Source organism: Mauremys mutica, chromosome 2 (assembly GCF_020497125.1).
Source record: "Mauremys mutica isolate MM-2020 ecotype Southern chromosome 2, ASM2049712v1, whole genome shotgun sequence".
In the NCBI taxonomy this organism is placed as follows: Eukaryota; Metazoa; Chordata; order Testudines; family Geoemydidae; genus Mauremys; species Mauremys mutica.
Genome location: NC_059073.1, coordinates 276,677,120 through 276,697,403, shown reverse-complemented (window position 1 = coordinate 276,697,403; position 20,284 = coordinate 276,677,120). Strand labels below are relative to the sequence as shown.

Genomic DNA, 20,284 nt, shown 5'->3' with positions numbered 1-20,284 from the left:
GTTCATTTTTCATCAGTGAAGAGAATATTTTGCACTACTAAATATAATACTTTAATTTCATACACTTTCTCTTTGCCTCTAGTCCTAGATTCAGGATGCACTTCCAAGCACCCAGAACTATGAGCTCCAGGATCTGTTGATAGGGGCTGGATTAGTGTCTGGGTATCAAAGCTGCCCAGAGACAGTGCTGGGGATCTCCTGAGCCTGTGAAAAAAAGTACATATACTGCACTAGGAACTGTACACGCTTGCCAAGAGAACCTGCCTGCAGCATTGGTTAAAGTTTTCTTTGCCACCTATTTTAGGTTGGTAATGCAGCATATAAGATTGCTTAACAAGCTGATGGATTCTTGGCTTAACTGCTTGATCAAGAAGCTGTTATTTTCAAAGTAACAAGAAGTTTGTATGTGATGTGGTGGAAATCTATAGTTAAGGAGTATAAACTATAGTAAGAAGAAACTTAACAATTAACCTTAGACATTATGCTTATTTTAAGTATATTGAAAATTTTTTACTATCTACAGAACAATCATGGTTTTTTAGTAAAGCTGTGTGCCTCACGAATAAATGTTTGCAAATAAACTTGTAAACTGAGATAAACCATAAAGCCAGACTCATCTTTTGAAGACATCTTTTAAGCTCTGTGAAACTCTTCCCTCTCTTCACAAGGACTCGAATTCCTGGATAAAACAATTTCTTTAACAATTAAAATCATAGCTGTCCTTGGGTCAGAAGTAAAGTCATCTTCCTCACATATAATCCACTGGCAGAGCTCAAGATGGTGGGTTCAACTAAATTATGTATTCCATTTGCCATTGTCCACAGCTAATTGCTGACTCTGTGCACTGATAGCAACTAAAACATACTGGACAGGCAGAATTATGAAGTGTACATAAAGGTTCACACAGATAGGAGGATGTTACACTTTGTGGATGGATATTTATCAATATTTATTTTTAGAAAGCCTCTGAAAGATCTGTTTTAAGGAGAACAACACTGTGAAAAGAAAGATTATCACAACTGCTTGCTCATTTCAAGCCTCGTAGTGTAATCTTAGGATTTCTGCTTGATAATTGTAGGGATGATGGTATTGTGCACAGTCAAGTCCAATAACTCAAGTTATCACATATAACTACTTCAAAAATTCATGTTCAGGACCTGGAACCACACACGCAGCAAGACCTCTAAAGATTTACCAAACTCTCTGTATCAGAAAGCCTGTGGATACTTTGGTGATCATTCAGGGAAATAATCATGCAAGGCACTCTCATTGACAATGGATATCAGCCTGCCAGGAGTCGTTGCAAAGATGCAGGAGTCCCCACTGGAATCAGGAGTCATTACAAAGACACAGGTCACAGAAGGAAGAACATGACCGTATCAGCTTTCTGGAGCTAAAAGTAGTTCATCTAATCTTATCACTGCAAGCTCATGTTCAAAGAAAAATCTCTCTAATAAGGTCAGGCTGCGGTTCTACACGCAGGGTGTGCAACAGTCTGCATCACAAAGCTATATAATTGTTCTAAAGCAGGGGTTGGCAACCTATGGCACGCGTGCCAAAGATGGCATGCGAGCCGATTTTTAATGGCACGCTGCTGCCTGCCAGGGTCCTGGCCGCCGGCCCTGCTCAGCCCACTGCCGAACCCAGGCAAGCAGCGGGCTGGGCGGGGCTGGCGGCCAGGACCCCGGCAGGCAGCAGCGTGCCATTAAAATCCTGCCCGGACCAGCCTGCTCTTCTCCGCCCCCCGCCCACCACGCTCTCCTGCGGGGGCAGGGGGCAGAAGCTTGGTCCTGCCGGCTGCTGCTGCAGGGAAGCCTCCACCAGCAGCCAAGCTCCCTCCTCCCCCGCCTCTTCACCCAGTGTGCTCGGTTCCTGCTCCTCCCCCTCCCTGCAGCCGAAAAGCTGATGGCCCTGGAGGCGGGGGGGGGAAGTGGAACTGTAGCCGCAGCGTGCTCGCTGCTCTGAAGAAGAGGTGGGGACGGAGCCTTGGGTAAGGAGGGTGGAATCAGGGCATATCCCCTCCAGCCCCCTGCCGTGAGCCACTCATGGCAGGGGGCTGGGAGCATCCCCATGACTCCAGCCCACACCCATACCCCCAGCCTCCGCCCTGACTCCTGAACCCCCCCCACACTCCCAGCCCTCTGCTCTGAGCCCTGCACCCCCACACCCTCCAGGCCCCTGCCCTGACTCTGGCACCTCCCCACACTCCATGCCCTGACTCTTGCACCCCCCCACACTCCATGCCCTGACTCTTGCACCCCCCCACACTCCATGCCCTGACTCTTGCACCCCCAACATCCCCACCCCCCCACCCTGAGCACCAAACAGAAGCTCCTGCACCCCCCCTCCCCACACACACACATTCCTACCTGCACCCCTCACACCAAATGGGGGCTGCCCAGGTAAGCGCTCCACTCCCAAACCTCCTGCCCCAACCTTGAGTCCCCCTCCCTCAATCTAGCTCCTGGCCAGACCCTACACCCCAACCTGCTCCTTCACCCCCAGCCCTGTGCTCAGTGCAGAGAGAGAGAGAGAGAGAGAAGAAGAGAATGGGCTAAAACCAGGGAGAAGGTAGGTACCCACGTAGGTAGGGCCGGGACCCCAGACCGGCAGCGGGCTGAGCGGGGCCGGCAGCCGGGACCCTGGCTGGCAGGAGCTGGTGGGGGGAACCCCAGACCGGCAGCGGGCTGAGCCGCTCAGCCCACTGCCGGTCTGGGGTCCCGGCTGCCGGTCCCACTCAGCCCACTGCCAGTCTGGGGTTCTGGCTGCCGGCCCCTTGCCAGCCGGGGTCCCGGCCACAGGCCCAACTTAGCCCACTGCTGGCCTAGGTGAATGGAACCCCAGGCCGGGAGTGGGCTGAGCGGGCCGGAGGCATAATATCAGCATTTTAATTTAAATGAAGCTTCTTAAACATTTTGAAAACCTTGTTTACTTTACATACGACAATAGTTTAGTTATACAATATAGAGACTTAGAGAGAGACTTTCTAAAAAATGTTAAAATGTATTACTGGCACGCGAAACCTTAAATTAAAGTGAATAAATGAAGACTCGGCACACCACTTCTGAAAGGTTGCCGACCCCTGTTCTAAAGGGCTGAACAAGATGCGGTATCAAAATTGTATACACCTGAAAAGCTACAAAAATGGACTAACTCAACCAAAGACAGATGATCCAAAGGGAATGGAGTGTCCCTTTGGAATTCCTCCACTACCTTACTGAGATCTTGAACCAGACCAAAGCCAACCTAGGACATTCACAAGACTTCCAAGGATTGTCAAGACAAAATGGTACTTCAAAGGAATGGACACAGAAGCAATAGCAGTAGAATCCATCTCAGGACTGACTAAAGAGCATCGTGTATGTCTTCTACCTTAATTCCTCTTCTAGATAAGATAACCCAGGAAAATCAGAGTGAAAGAAACATCATAACACAGCCTCAAAAAGGTCTTAAACACACTGGTACTTGGTGGCAATGCTAGAAACCCAATTCTTGTGCTGGTGTGTAAGGAACTTCTCTCTCTCCAGGACAAATTAGGCTTGGATACACAAGTCTGATGGCATGAGTTTTGAAAGGGAGATGTAGAAGAAAAAAGATTACTCAGAACAAGATATTGCTACTCTCTCAGCTTCTAGAAAAAACTCTACATCTTAGGCTTATGACAGGTTTTGATCAAAATTCTGCCACTGCTAGATACAAGAACATAAATTCACCCAAATGTGAGATTTCCAGCATTCTGTTATTCCTTCAAGAGGAATTGGAATGCATCTTAAATGGTAGTACTCTCAAGGTCCAAATTGCATCACTAGATAACCTTCTAGATTCCAGAAATTAGACAAAACTAGATTTTCATCCACATGAAGAGGTTCATCAATGCAGCAAAGATTATCAACACTTCCATGATGCACACTTCCCCTACTTGGAAATGTAACAATCGAATAAGCCTTAACAAGTTGCCCTTTTCAGCACTTTAGGGCGGTATGTCTCTTCTTCCTTTCAGTTAAAAATGCTTTCCTAGTAGGGCTGTTGATTAAACACAGTTAACTCACGTGATTAACTCAAAAAAATTGATCGCAGGTTTAATTGCACTGTTAAACAATAAAATACCAATTGAAATGTATTAAATATTTTGGATTTTTCCTACGTTTTCAAATATATTCTAGTCTGTGTTGTAATTGAAATCAAAGTATATATATTTTTATTACAAATATTTGCACTGTAAAAATTATAAAAGAAATAGTATTTTTCAATTGACCTCATACAAGTACTGCAGTGCAGTCTCTTTGCTGTGAAAGTGCAACTTACAAATGTAGATTTTTTGTTGTTACATAACTGCCCTCAAAAACAAAACAATGTAAAACTTCAGAGCCTACAAGTCCACTCAGTCCTACTTCTTGTTCAGCCTATTGCTAAGAGAAACAAGTTTGTTTACATTTAGAGAGATAACGCTGCTTTCATCTTTTTAACAATGTCACCAGAAAGTGAGACCAGGCATTTGCATGGCACTTTTGTAGCCAGCAGTGCAAGGTATTTACATGCCAGATATGCTAAACATTTGTATGCCCCTTCATACTTCAGCCACCATTCCAGAGGACATGCTCCCATGCTGATGACACTCATTAAAAAAAATATATGTTAATTAAGTTTGTGACTGAACTGCTTGGAGGAGAATTGTGTGTCCCCTGCTCTATTTTACCTGCGTTCTGCCATATATTTCTTGTTATAGGAGTCTCGGATGATGACCCAGCACGTTGTTCATTTTAAGAACGCTTTCACTGAAGATTTGACAAAAAGCTAAGAAGGTACCAATGTGAGATTTGTAAAGATAGCTACAGCACTCGACCCAAGGTTTACAAATCTGAAGTGCCTTCCAAAATCTGAGAGGGACAAGATATGGAGCATATTTTCAGACTTCTTAAAAGAGCAACAGTCCAATGCAGAAACTACAGAACCCGAACCACCAAAAAAGAAAATCAACCTTCTGTTGGTGGCATCTGACTCAGATAATGAAAATGAACATGCATCGGTCTGCACTGCTTTGGATTGTTATCAAGCAGAACTCGTCGTCAGCATGGACACAAGTCCCCTGGAATGGTGGTTGAAGCATGAAGGGACATATGAATCTTTAGCACATCTGGCATGTAAATGTCTTGCGACGCCGGCTACAGCAGTGCAATGAGAACGCCTGTTCTCACTTTCAGGTGACATTGTAAACAAGAAGCAGGAAGCATTATCTCCTGAAAATACAAACAAGTTTGTTTACCTGAGCGATTGGCTGAACAAGAAGTCGTACTGAGTGGACTTGCAGGCTCTAAAATTTTACATTGTTTTATTTTTTAATGCAGTGTTTTGTACATAAGTCTACATTTGTAAGTTCAACTTCCATGATAAAGAGATTGCACTACAGTACTTGTATTAGGTGAACTGAAAAATACTATTTATTTTGTTTTTTACAGTGCAAATACTTGTAATAAAAAATAAATATAAAGTGAGCATTGTACACTTTGTATTCTGTGTTGTAATTGAAATCAATATATTTGAAAATGTAGAAAACATCCAAAAATATTTAAATAAATGGTATTCTCTTATTGTTTAACAGTGCGATTAATCGGGATTAATTTTTTTAATCACTTGACAGCCCTACTTCCTAGTAAAATCATTTCTGCCCTCAGGATGTCAGAGTCAGGAGTTCTCCCTATGACAGAATACTGCTTATTTTGCCCAGGAAAGGTAGTTCTCAGAACTATGTCTCATTTCACTCACAGATCAAGCTACTTTGTTTGTACACTATGAGAATTGGCACTAATATTTCTGTCCTAATCTCTTGTACAGTATGGTGAAGGATGGCCCAGGGGTGAGGATGCTATCTTAGGATGCTGGTTCAGTTCCCTGCTCTGCCACTGACTTCTTTTATGACCTTCGAGAAGTCAGTCTCTCTATGCCTCAGTGCCCTTTCTGGAAAATGAGGATATAGTACCTTCCTACTTCTTAAGGGCAATGAGGATAAATACATTGTTGATTGTGAGGTATTCCGTTATTGTGGCAATAGAGGCTAGTCGGATATTGCTGAAAATAAATTAAAAAGTCTACTGTACTGTCCCCTTTCACTGAAGATGCAGAGGTAAAATACCTCAAAACCCAACTAATTGAGGTGGATTAAGGGCTGCATTGTCAAAGATTATAAAGTGTGTTCGTGAAATCTGCACTCAGTCACAGTTTATACCAGGAATAAGAAAACCTGCACGTCTGATGAACAGATTTGCAAGGCGTCCATATAGCCACGTCCGCATATATTTAGCAAGCACTACAAGTTGGCTTTTCATTTGGCACAAGGCACGGTTTATCTAACATGCTGTGGAAGCCAAATACAAATAAAATAATGTGATTATGGACCTGCATAAAGTTATTCCTACTCTATCTGGTTAAAACTTTTATTTTTGATCCCTATTCCTGCCTATGTATGGCTGTCTCCACTAACCATATCAACCAAGGATAGCTGGACATGTCATTTGACTGAGAAAAGTACAGCTTACCTGTTAAATTCTTCTCTCCTAAATGGCATGCCAAGAAATCTGACCCACCATGTCTTAAGAGATATTTTTAAAATATGTATTTGTTTAAAAGGGAAAGTTTTATATTTGATTAAAAGTGTAATGGTGTTTGTTTGAGTGTTATCCCAGAACCATATGCATTTCTCTACAGGTGCATGTGAATCTCATTTTTCAGCTTTGGAGGTTTTCCTCTGACTACATGGCATGAGTGAGTCACTTTAGCACTTTATCATGATCCCCCGCTCTAGTCCACCCCTGTAAGTATTCAATGGGATCCAACCTTTCAGAGAAGAATTGCAGAGTATGCCTCTTAAGAAAAAAGAAATTAGCCCTTAAATTAATTTTTTTTTCATTATATTGTCCTTTAATTTCTTTAAGCCTTAGAATAGAATCATAGAATATTAGGGTTGGAAGAGACCTCAGGAGGTCATCTAGTCCAATCCCCTGCTTAAAGCAAGACCAACACCAACTAAATAATCCCAGCCAGGGCTTTGTCAAGCCGGGCCTTAAAACCCTCTAAGGATGGAGATTCCACCACCTCCCTGGTAACCCATTCCAGTGCTTCACCACCCTCCTAGTGAAATAGTGTTTCCTAATATCCAACCTAGACCTCCCCAACTGCAACTTGAGACCATTGCTTCTTGTTCTGTCATCTGCCACTGCTGAGAACAGCTTAGCTCCATCCTCTTTGGAACCCCCCTTCAGGTAGTTGAAGGCTGCTATCAAATCCCCCCTCACTCTTCTCTTCTGCAGACTAAATAACCCCTGCTCCCTCAGCCTCTCCTCGTAAGTCATGTGCCCCAGCCCCCTAATCATTTTCGTTGCACTCTGCTGGATCTCTCGAATTTGTCCACATCCGTTCTGTAGTGGGGGGACCAAAACTAGACACAGTACTCCAGGTGTGGCCTCACCAGTGCCAAATAGAGTGGAATAATCACTTCCCTCGATCTGCTGGCAATGCTCCTACTAATACAGCCCAATATACCATTGGCCTTCTTGGCAACAAGGGCACACTGCTGACTCATATCCAGCTTCTCGACCACTGTAATCCCCAGGTCCTTTTCTGCAGAACTGACGCTTAGCTAGTCGGTCCCCAGCCTGTAGTGGTGCATGGGATTCTTCCTTCTAAGTGCAGGACTCTGCACTTGTCCTTGTTGAACCTCATCAGATTTCTTTTGGCCCAATCCTCCAATTTGTCTAGGTCACTCTGGACCCTATTCTTACCCTCCAGCATATCTACCTCTCCCCCCAGCTTAGTGTCATCTGCAGACTTGCTGAGGGTGCAATTCATCCCATCATCCAGATCATTAATAAAGATGTTGAACAAAACCGACCCCAGGACCAACCCCTGGGCCACTCCGCTTGATGCCGGCTGCCAACTAGACATTGAGCCGTTGATCACTACCCATTGAGCCCGACAATCTAGACAGCTTTCTGTCCACCTTATAGGCCATTCATCCAATCCATACTTTAACTTCATTTGTTTGATTTCAGAAAAAAAATCACAGATGATGTTTTTCATTGATACGCATTAAAAACAGACATCTCTGCTCTTTTTCTTTAATATAAAGACAAATGGGCTGAATCTTCAGCTGCACCTTTCCACCTCCCCCAGTCCCAGGGCTGGATGGGGGCCAAAATGGATGGTGCTAAAGCCAGCTTTGTACTGGCTAAGGATTCCTCCATGTAGGAATGGAATCCTGAGCTGCCCATGTAGGCTTGTTTTAAGGTGAACCACCTTTTTCCTCCCTTTGACTCTCTCCTCAAACCTTCCCCCCTCTCCAGCCTCCAGTTCCCTCTCCACACAGGATCTTACTGACTTTTTCAGAGAGAAAGTCAAGAAGATCCAGTGTGGCCTCCTCTCTCCCTGTCTTCCTTCTCACTTTTCTTTTCTTTTTCCATCTCAGAGAAATTTCCTATTTCCTCCGCTCCTCTAACCCTTTCCCCTGCACCAGTGATGCCCTCTCATCCCAACTTCTTGATATCCCTACTCCCCATCCCTCTCTCCTTGGCCTCTCACTTTCCTCAGGCTCCTTTCTTTCACACTACAAGCATGCTTTAATCTTTCCCATATTGCCTTACCACATCTGCCTCTACCACTACTATCTCATCTTCCCTTTATCTCTAAACTCACCAAATGTTCTGTCTACATCTGCTATTTGGCGTTCCTTTCCTCCATTTCCATCATAGATTCTCTCCAGTCTGCCTTCTGCATCTTCTGAAATGGTTCCCAAAGTCTATAATAATCTCTTCCTGGCCAAAGTTTAGAACTAGTACTCCATCCTCATCCTCCTTGACCTGTCAGCTGCCTGTAGTGCTGTAGACCATGCTCCTTTTCCTTGAAAATTCGCCCTTTTGGCTTTCATGACTCTTACGTCTCTTGATTCTTGTCCTGTTTTTAATCGCTCTTTTAGTATTTTGTTCAGAGGTTCCTCCTTGTGACACCTCCAGCTTTCTGTATGGGTCCCAAGTAGCTCCACGCTCAACCCTCTCCTCTTCTGTCTATACAACCTCTCTGGGTGATCTCATTCGCAATTGTGAGTTCAGGTATAATTTCTGTGCTGACTATTCACACATCTAACTCTCCACTCCTGTTCAAACTAAAATTTCATCCAGCCTTCCTGACATTTCCCTGTAGATATCAAGCCGTTGGCTTCAGCTCAGTATGCCCATAAGAGAGCTCTTACTCTTTTCTTTGCAAGCCCTCCTTCTTCTCAGTCACTATGGACTGCACCCCTATTGTCTCATTACTCAGGCCAGTAAACTAAGCATCATGTTTGACTCCCCCTCAACTGGATCTCCATATATATTAATATACTTGTGTATAAAAACACTCCAACAATATTTTGTATTGAAGGTTTTGAAATTACACTGTTTTTTATATGAGGCACTATGCATTTAAGTTTAATAAACCTTAAGTAGCTATTAACAGATAAGGAAATGCATATTACCTGAATGTAAAAAAATTAAATTAAAAAACATGTTTCTGCTTTAACCATATACATTAAAAAGGCCCAGTTCTGATGGGTGCTAAACACCTCATGCCTGGTGGTAAGCATGCCCAACTACCATTGGTTTGAGTGGGAGCTGAGTGCTTTCAGCACATTGCAGAATCAGGTCTGTAGTGCATACTCCATGATAGGTTGGAATGTAGTTTGGTTATGAATTTGTATACAGTATTTTTAAATAGATACATAGCAATGAGGTTTATGTGAAGAAACAATTAATTCCGTAGAAGTATCAATGTGTGTCCTTTTTTTTCCACTCTAGCTCAGAAACTGGGCTTAGTTGAGCCTCCTTCCTTGCCACTAACAGCAGAAGAATGGGATAAAGTAAAGCAAAGATCTGTAAAACAGGGAGATTCTGTGCAACCTTGTGCAATATGTAGGGAAGAATTTGCACTTCAACCACAGGTACATTTGTAACTTTTGGAGTGTATTCTGCACAAAAACATTCTTTAAACAGTTATGCACTTATTAGTTATTCATTTTCCAAAGTTATGGTTATACTAGAAAATTTTAGTTGGAACAAGAGGAAAAAATTAGAGATTCCAACTTGAGATATTTGCTGTATTTCCATTACTTTAGTTTATGTGAATTTAGTACTTGTGGAATGAACTGGATTGACAGAACTAAAGTTTAAAGGCTATGCAAGAACAAATTCAACAAAGGTGATAGCAGTGAAAAAGTTCCTGCAGCACCCATTGTGTGACAACCCTTATCCAGAGAAAGCTTTCTGTTAGAGGTCAGAAAACAGTTCAGTCTTCATCCAGGCCTCTCACACCTCTGCAGACTGTCGGTCAGGATACAATTTATGGTGATGGTTTTTTTGTTTTGGAACCATGTCCATAAAGAAGAGTACTGACATCAACTCATTTCATGACACCCTTAACTACAAGATAGTGACTTTTGGTCAGTAGTGACCTGGGGTGGATTTGAACTAGTGACCTGGATGTGAAAATTCTATTTTGTTATCTTACAGCTTGGCTCTGCAAATACTTACAACAGGTGGAGTCCCACTGAAGTCAATAGAACTTCTGTAGTGTTTGCAGGGTCCAATTCTTAGATTGCAAACTGTTTGGGACAGAAATCATGTCTGCTTTGTGTGCTGTGCATCACTGAACACACTGTCGGTGTGCCACAAATAATTTTTATAAAGGTTGTTTTCACAGGTTCCCTTTTATTAAGAGAATGTCAATTACATTGCCTAATTGAAGGATCATTAGACCATGTTCTTGACTTTCTAGGTTGTGCAGGCTCCTGCTGCTCAGAGATCCTGGCGTTCCCAGATCCTGAATTATTCATACACATTAAGCTGTCGCATCCTGTACTCTTTAGTTCCCAGCTTTAGCTTTTCTCAAAGTCTCAACACAATTGAGGGTTTCTTCTTCTCTTGGCTGGAGTAACTCTGCTGGGCATCATTGCATTCAACCCCCACCTCCATAAGGTACTGAGCAGCTTCAGCTCCCATTGACTTCAGTGGAAGTTGAAAACTACTCAGCATTTTACAGCAGTACTTACTTGAGCGTAGGGGGAATGTAGTCCAGGCAATTAGGTGTTAAAGTAAAAAAAGTTGTACTGAAGCAGGTAGGCTGTGCGTGGTTATTTCTTGCTCTTCTGTAAATTAAAGTGTTAGTCTCTGAAGGGCATCTTGTTAAGGCTGTTTATGTTGTCCACTGGTACCAGAAGAGGTAGAAGCCAATTATTGTTAGAAATCTTCTTGATGAACCTCAGTAACAGACCTGTCAGACAGGAAAGAGCAATAGCTTCAGATGAGGCCATTTTAACACAGTTTTGTAGCTAACAAATATCTGGTAGTCAGGAGAAAAAACCATATCCATATATGGATAATGGGGATTCTATTGAGCATGCTCAGTGAAATCCCTAGATGTCACTCAAATATCTGATTGCCTGTCCAACCATTATATGGCCAGATCTGAAGCTGCCCTGGAGAGATATGTGGTATAGGACATTCTTTTGCTGCTGAAAATATTACTCTAGGGGAAAAAAACTAATAGACCTCTATATCTAGTCCTGCAAAACTTCCATAGGCCTGTGCCCAGTTGGGGTTTGAGCCAACCAAACATAGCCTAAGTGGCTAAGGCCTTAACCTTAGTTCGTCATCATTATTGTACAGTAGTTATTGATTGAGCAATTTACTTTAAAAAATCATGTCTTATTTTTCTTATTTTCTTGTGAGGCTAGTTTTAAAAAAATAGTTCTTTAGTTATTTTTGTCCACAGAGTGAAATTGGTGTCTCCCCAATACAAGTTGGTCATTTAGTCACAATTTCTGAGGACATGTCTGCATTTTACCTTGATGGTTTTATACATCAAATATGTGCAATGTAAGCATAATTGCTTTAAACATTTTATTAATATTCCCTCATGTATAATTTTAGAATTACTTAAACAAAAAGGACAAGTAACTAGCTAAAGATGAGTGCTGTTCTTTAGACAGATGTTAACGTAATTAGGAGGAGAAAACCATTATTCAAAGTTACTTGTAAGTTTCTTTCATTCTGCTTTTTGGGGTATTTTTCTGCTTTGTTTGTTGAACTGGGGTGGAGGCAGTGGGTGGGTTGAAGTTTCAGTTTTTGAGGTGAATTATTTATTTTTTCTCTTTTACCACATTGCTACCTATTTAAAAGAAAGTATAAAATTGCAAAAAGATAGGTGGGATGGCCTTGAAGAACAAGGCTGTTCTGCCAAACTCAGGCAGTTTGGCAGACCTTTAGGTCTAAGTTTTAACTAGAGAGAGCAAAAGACAGCACTCATGAAAAGGTTACTTTAGATTTGGCACAAAAAAGGGAAATGTCTCTGGAATTCTTTTTGTCCTGCGTGTTTCATTAAATGTCCTCCCTCAAGGGGAAAAAAGCCACTGTATCTGAAAGCTTTTCCTTTAGCTGGCTGTTTAGCCATTAATCCTTTTGTGTTTGCCAGCTCAGTAATGCACAGTACTTATTCCAATTTCACTCCTTCTCCAGTTTTTCCTTCCACTAAGGATCAACTGCCTTTTTTGTCTAATGCTGTACCTTTTGTCAGAATAGAGATCACTACCATTTGATAGGAGTTTGGGTCAGAAAAAGGTGAAGTTTGCATGAAGCTTGTGAGCACACTTTCTCTGAGAAGACTGTGTGTGCTGCATATCACTTACTGAAATTTAACTGTTTTCTGAGGAAAAAAGATCAGTTTTTATTTTAAATGTATTTTCTCTTGTCATTTGGCATTTTACGGCTCCTCCTCCCCTCCATTTGCTATGGGCTTTTCTATATGAAGCAGTTCAAAACTAATGAATGACCATTTTGTTTCTTTGAGCTGTATTTTATTTTTTTAGTTGCTTCCTACAGAAGTTTTTTATGCTGTTCATTTATATATCTCTTTTTAGAATAAAAATTGCAAATATTTAAACTTCATTTTCAATAGAAGTCTTTTGCAATACTACCAACAAGCAGGATTGTTAACCTTTCTGCATTCAGATTTTTTCTTTTACTTCATGTATTTTTGGTGTTCAGCTTTTAAACTAGTTTAAACTTCAAGCTGTTCTTGTTTTTTTTCTGTGAACAATAGGTGCTGCTTTCATGTTCCCATGTATTTCACAAAGTGAGTAGACCCTGGTTTAACTATTAAAGCATCCAATACAGCATTCTTGTAATTTAAATATTCTAAATCTACTGTAAGCACAATTTCTGGTTTTGCAAGAAGGCATTTTGACTCAATATCATTTACTGTTAGAAACATAATTTACAGATATTATTATTCCTGTTTTACAATGTTACATTTTGCATACAAGGGAAACCCACATATGTTTGTATACTGATTACTAATTATGTACATCGAAGTGAATATTATGAGCTGAATTCATAATATTTGACTCCATGTAAGTCTAAAAAGGTTTATCATCCATTTGCTTATTTCCAGTAGTTTATTGATATAAATGTATATTCTTGTAAATATGCTATTTTGAATTTATGAAAGAGCAAAAAATGTTCACTTAGTGTAATCTAAAGTGAATCTGGTTTATTTATGAAGAAAAATTAACATTACATCTACAAATTATAAGTGACTACTTACATTTTAAAATGATATTTTTCTAGGCATGCCTGAAAGCTTTTGAAAAGTTTGCAGGTAAAAAGACCTGTCCTTTGTGTAGAAAGAAGCAATATCAGACCAGAGTAATACATGATGGGGCGCGTCTGTTTAAAATAAAGTGTATTACGAGGTAAGGATTACTTCCAATAGAGCTGCTGTTGCTGAACATTTATTTTGCCGTATTGCTCCAAGTTACATACTGAAAACTCAGCACTGGTGGATGTACTGTAAATATTTAAGTGTTTGAAAATTTTCAGATGGTTATGTTTCAGGTAATTATTTTATTCTCTTTAAATTTATGTTTGCATTTGTTGAACATCGACATTTTCTTTTCAACAGAATCCAAGCTTGCTGGAGAGGGTATATTGTTAGAAAATGGTATAAAAATTTGAGAAAAACAGTACCTCCGCAAGATAGCAAATTAAGAAAAAAATTCTTTGAAGCAAAGGTACGTTGCATTTGTTTCTTCAGTCTCAGTTCATGTTCTATTCTTTCCTAGCCTTCCATTAAATCGAACATTCTCAAAGCTTCAGTCAGTCCCTTTCTAGGGGCAAAGAGTGACAAACACTCTAATATAGCTTAGGGTGTATTTTACATAAGGCCTAACCCAGAGGTAGGCAAACTTTTTGTCCTGAGGGCCACATCTGTATGGAAAGTGTATGGCGGGCGAGGAATGCTCACAAAATTGGGGGTTGGGGTGCGGGAGAGGGTGAGGGCTCTGGCTGTGAGTCTGGGCTCTGGGGTGGGGCCAGAAATGAGGCATTCAGGGTGCGGGAGGGAGCCCCAAGCTGGGGCAGGGAGTTGAGGTGCAGGGGGTGGTGGTGATGGCTCTGGCTGGAGGTGCGAGCTCTGGGATGGGGCTGGGGAAGAGGGGTTAGGGGTATAGGAGGGTACTCTAGGCTGGGACCGAGGGGTTCAGAGGGCAGGAGTAGGATCAGGGCTGGGGCAGGGGGTTGGGGTGCAGGCTCCGGGTGGCCCTTACCTCAAGCAGTTCCTAGAAGCAGCGGCATGTCCCCCACCCCCCGGCTCCTACGTGGAGGCGCGGCCAAGCGGATCTGCACGCTTCCCCGTCCACAGGTGCTGCCCCTGCAGCTTCCGTTGGCCGTGGTTCCCGGCCTATGGGAGCTTTAGGGGCGGCACTTGGGGTGGGGACAGCATGTGGAGCCTCCTGGCTGCCCCTACACATAGGAGCCGGAGGGGGGACATGCCACTGCTTCTGGGAGCCACGCGGAGCCATGGCGCACACAGAGCAGGGCATGCCCCGGACCTTGCTCCCCAGCAGGAGCTCTAGGGACGGATTAAAACATCTGAAGGGCCAGATGCGGCCCCCGGACCATAGTTTTCCCACCACTGGCCTAACCTGTGCTTACCCCAATAACAATATTTCTTTTCTTTTTGTTTTGGATTTTTCTTTTCCTTTTTTCATAAATCCCAGGAATCTGTTTTTCCTGTAGAAGTACACATTAAGCAGATATGGTAGTAAAAGAAATGAATCATAGATTTCGTTGTTAGTCATTGGTCTTTCATAACTACTCCAAAAATTGGACTGGGTGGTCCAATTCCAGAACACTCATACATCCTCCAAATCTAGCTCAGAAGTGAGAACATAATCACTTTGGGGCTCTCTCCCTATAGAACAAGAAGAAGAAATTAGGCCAGTTCTTCGAGTAGTGTCTCTATGGAGGCTCCACTTCCATGGTGTGCATGCTTCTTTGATTGGAAATTTTTGGCATCAGTGTCCATTTGGAGTGTGCATACACCCTAGCTATCTTCGTACCTCATACTGAGAGTATATTGGACTGTGATGGACAAATTGCCCTCAGTTCCTTCTCAACCACCTTGCCCTGAGAAGGAGCATCCTCAGCATTCGCTTGCGATTTTACTTGTCAACTAGTTTTTTTTAGTCAGTTTTATTCTTTTGTGGTTTATACCTTTTATTACTTTAGTTAGTTTAGTGTTCAGTTCATTTTTTTTTCCAGTTAGCCAAGGGCTTTTGACTCCTGCTATTCACACACGTTCTTCCCCCTAATCCCTCTTGACAGTAAGGGAAGTTCTCAGCGAAGCCTGTTTTTGTTGGGATATGCCTACGTCTCCAAGCTTCAAACCTTGCCTCATTTGCCAGGAGTCCTTCCCAGTTAGTGATGGCCATTCACACTGTATATGCCACCTTGGGGATATACACATGCCTGCTAATTAAGTTCTGAACAACTTTCAAAAGTTGCTCTAGAAGGGGGGGAGAGAGAGAGAGAGTAAGAGAGAGAGAGAGAAAAACAAAATTCCATCTTCTAATAATGGAGCACTGCCTCTGCCCGGCTTCGGATCCTTGTAAAGTGGGCTCTAAGGGTATGTCTACACAGCAAAGAAAAACCTGCAGAGTGGGACGGTCCTAAAGCTCAGCCTCCAGCCTGAGCCTGGAAGTCTACACAGCAATGAAACAGCTGCATGGCCCGAGCCCTGCGAGCCCAAGTCAGATAGCATGGGCCACCCACGGGTTTTTCTTTGTAGTGTAGACATACCCTGAGTGACCTCAGTGCCCCATCATCCTCTGCAGCTCACTCACCCTCTCGAGCTTTGAGACATAAACCTGTTAGGGACACAGGGAAGACCTCATCTAGGAGATCCATGAAATCTCCTCAGAGAGAACACTGTTCTAAAAAGACCTGCTGCAGCAGAGACCACGTACTCCTCAAAAGATTTTGACAGAGGCTTCAAGTGGTTCCGGTACCAAGACTTCCAGATTAAAGTCCACAAACTCATAAGTTGCAGGGTACCCATCACTTGGTACAAAGCCACAGCAGCATTGAAGCATGAGAAGAGTACTAGAAATAAGGACCCTGCACCTAAGAAGTTGGTACCGCCTGCACCTACTGCTGCATCAGTACCTCGATTGGCAATTCCACCAGTGTCAATGCCACCTTTGGTATCACAGCTTTCTCTACCTCTTCACTAGCTCTTCACACAAGCCCATGTGGTACCGCAGAAGTTCAGATTCTCCAGGGACCTGTTTTTGTCTCTGATGAGCCTGAGTCTCCTTTACTGAACTCAGACTCCTGGTAGCAAACCTGCATTATCTCTGGTACCTCAGGGATCACTGGTACCTCTTGGTTTCCCACACAGTCAAACAGGCAGGCCCTCACTGAACCATCATCTTCTCCACCATTACACTATATAGTTGAGAGCTCTTCAGACTCTCAAATGTCAGTTCAGGACTCTCCTCCCTGTTTACCCAGACCTGACTCTCCTGAAATTATTCAGCCCAGGGACATTTCGCTGTTTCCATGACCGGGTGGTTCAACAACCTCCATGGTATGAGCAGTGCTAGATGCCTCCCCAGTTTTCTTTGGGGCCACCTCAATGGCCATACCGGGACCACTGAGCATTATAATCACCAGCAGTTTTCAAAGGCACCTGTCATTCATGCGGAACACCAGAGACAGCATTCCCCACACTCATCCATTCCCCTTAGCAATCATCGTTGCAGAAAAATGTTTGAGGAGAAAGAAAGGAGGGCTGATAAAGAGCATACTCTGCAAACAAACGTATCATCATCCTCTCCAGATGAAGCAGTTATGCCACTATTGCCTGTGGCAGATGACTTCAAACAGTTTTGGACTTGATGAAGAAAGTGGCAAATACTTTCCAAATTCCATTAGAAAAAAATCCAAAAGACCGGCCTGTGAAAAAAGTGCAGTTGAAGCCTACCAACATGATTTAGCAAACCCCTGACACTGCCCCCGACAGCTCCAGAGGGCAGATACAAAATGCTACTCAGTGTCATTATTTTCTCACTCCACCCCCAACATCCTAGGAGTGGAAGCAGTTAATGAATGGAACAGACTGCACCATTCAAAAGCTGTACCCCACATGACATAGACCAGAAGGGTTTGATTCACTTGGTTGTAAGAGTTATTTGTCTGCCTCCCAGCAGTTTAGAATTGTGAATTGCCAGGTGATGCTTACAAAACAGTCACATCAACTTTGCCAAATTTAATTACGTTATTGAGCATTTCCCACAAGAACACAGGGAGCAATTTCAGGCTGTCACTGTGGAGGGACAGCTCCTGGTGAGGATGACTTTACAGGTGCCTGTTGACACAGCTGACAGCGCAGCTTGCTCCATCTCCACAGCCATGGTCATGTGCCATGCATCGTCACTGCAGTCCTCAGGCTTCCTGCGTAAGATCCACAATGCTATAGAGAAACTTTCCTTCAATGGCCTCAAATTATTCAGTGAGCCCACAGATTAGTCCTTACATTCTTCTTTGAGCAGTGTCCCTGTGGGTACTTGGCATTCGGATGTGCACATGCCCATGGGCACTCTTGATTGGAGACTTTCATTAGCAGTGTCTTTGGGTCATGCCTCCACCATACACCTCCCTGTGCTCCTAGACCCACTGCCACTCCAGTTCCTTTTCAAGACTGACTTGAGAAGGAGCATTGCTGTGTCCATTAGCTAGCTATGCAGCCTGCTACCTTTCTCACATCATCTTTTCTTTTGGTATTTTCTTCTATTTTTGTTATTTAGCATGGTATGCACTTTGGGGGTTAGTTTCCCCCTTCCCTTCTTCATTTGCCCAATATGGATCTTTTTCCCCCAACCCTCTCAAGTCTTGGTCTACAGACTCAAGTGCAATTATGCCCAAGACCCCAGGCTTCAAACCCTGCCAGACATGCCACGGGTCTTTTCCCCTCAGCAATAGTCATTGAAGGTGCCTCCTCTGCATGGGAGAGACTCATGTCCTCTCCAAATGTGAGATCTGCTCAGGTTCAGAAGCAGGTTCAAAAAAACTCCTGTTGATGGTGCACTCTCTGAGACTCGTGGGATCCAGTTCATCCCCTGTGTCTTGGATCTAGTTGATCAGAGCCCCAGTGACTGGCTCTGCTGTGACAGTAAGCAAAAGACCCTGAGGGCCCTTCACAACCATCCAGACCCTCTAAGAAGAAGAGATACCATTCTCCAAGAATGGGATAAGAGAAGTGGGAAAGTCATCTCCTTGGCCTAGGTCTCAGGAAACTTCATATCATGATACGGGTAGCGCTGAGGTTCTCATCCCTTCCAGTTCTGAGATCATGGCACCAGCTAAGAAAACCATGCCACGTACCAAGAACATGTCAGGTAAACAACTTAGAACAGCATCAGCACTAGACTCGTTGTCTTTGGAATACAAGGACTCCAGAGCCAAGCTGAAATGGTCATTGGTACTGTCTTCTGTACTCAAACGTGAAGCTCTTGAAGAACTCCAGTTACTGTACAAGGTAAGTAATCTCCTCTTCCTTGAAAGACTCTAGAATTACCCTTTGCTCCCTGGGTATATATACACACACTCCTGCAAAAAAAAAAGTTTCAGTAGGTCTCAAACAACTCAGAGGTCCTGTCCACCCCCATTTTCCACCTACCACATAGGACCTGAGCCACATAAGAAGAGACCCAGACTACACAAATGGAAAGCCTTCACCATTACAACCCCACTGACACAGCAGGAATCATCTATGAAAAGCTCCTTTGGATGCCTTGGAACACTCTCGTGACTCTGATCTGATACTGCACTATTCTGCTTAGCTTATTCTCTCACCTATTACAGTTTGGCTCTCCCATTTCCACAATTCATGGGAGCAGATTTACCTACAGATAGGTATTCGAAGTTATAACATCAGGGTATTCCATCCACTTACACTCTATGCCCCACCCCCCCACACACACACATTCCCCTTCCCTATCCCTTTCAGGGACCAATCTCTTAAGTCTTTTGTGAGATATGAGATTCTGTCTCTTCTCTGCTTAGAAGCCATTGAACAAGTTCGCACTGTACAAGGGAAGAGGATTTTAATCCAAATATTTTCTCATTCCCAAAAAGAAGGGCGAGTGGAGACAGATTTTCGATCTCAGGATGCTGAATACCTTCATCAAGATTCAGACGTTTGAGATGATGACATTTGCAGCTATCATCCCACCCCTTGATCTGGGGGACTATTTCATAACCCTCGAACTTCAGAATGCATACCTGCATGTTATGATACACTCTTCTCACAAGAAGTTTGTAGACTTTCTAGTGGGCTAGGACTACCATCAATATTACCACCTAAGGGTATTCTCGAAGCTATGGCAGTCATTGCTATGCAGCTTCATCAATGAAAAGTAAACAATTTTCCATATCTTGACAATTGGCTCCTAAAGGAGCCTTGTTACACTGCAGTTCAAACTTCAGTAAACAAGACCACCTCTGTTCACAAGGCTCGGTCTTCAGTTCAGCATCACAAAAGCCTTCCTTCTACCTGTACAGTGGATAGAGTTCATAGGAGCCATTCTCAATGCTACAACATCCAGAGTCTGTCTACCAAGGGAGAGTCCTCAACTTGACAACTCCCTGCACAATTTCAACTGAGTCTTTAGGTCACAGTGAGATCTTGCCTCCAGCTTCTTGGGCATATGACAGTGTTGAACCTTCATCATCTTACATGCCCGTTTGCACCTGCACTCCTTCCAAACTTGGGCCAGGTGAGTCTGTACTCCTGACAGGAACAGTCTGAACAAGTTGCTCTCTGTCCCTTGTCACAGGTCAGTCTCCCTCGACTGGTGGAAGAATGTGGACACGGTGTGTTCAGGGGTTCCTTTCAACCATCCCTCTCCCACCTTTACAGTAGT

The 20,284-nt window shown here is 43.2% G+C and overlaps 1 protein-coding gene across 4 annotated transcripts in view; it reads left to right on the top strand.

Annotated features, from left to right (window-relative positions):
- RNF32 (ring finger protein 32) overlaps positions 1-20,284 on the top strand; it is a 57,649-nt gene that overhangs the window by 23,762 nt on the left and 13,603 nt on the right. For all 4 annotated transcript variants that reach the window (XM_045003196.1, XM_045003199.1, XM_045003197.1 and 1 more), the window contains 4 exons: positions 9,822-9,964; positions 13,120-13,152; positions 13,647-13,771; positions 13,981-14,089. In XM_045003196.1, coding sequence (XP_044859131.1) covers positions 9,822-9,964; positions 13,120-13,152; positions 13,647-13,771; positions 13,981-14,089 — 410 coding nt within the window. The remainder of the gene's footprint in view (positions 1-9,821; positions 9,965-13,119; positions 13,153-13,646; positions 13,772-13,980; positions 14,090-20,284) is intronic.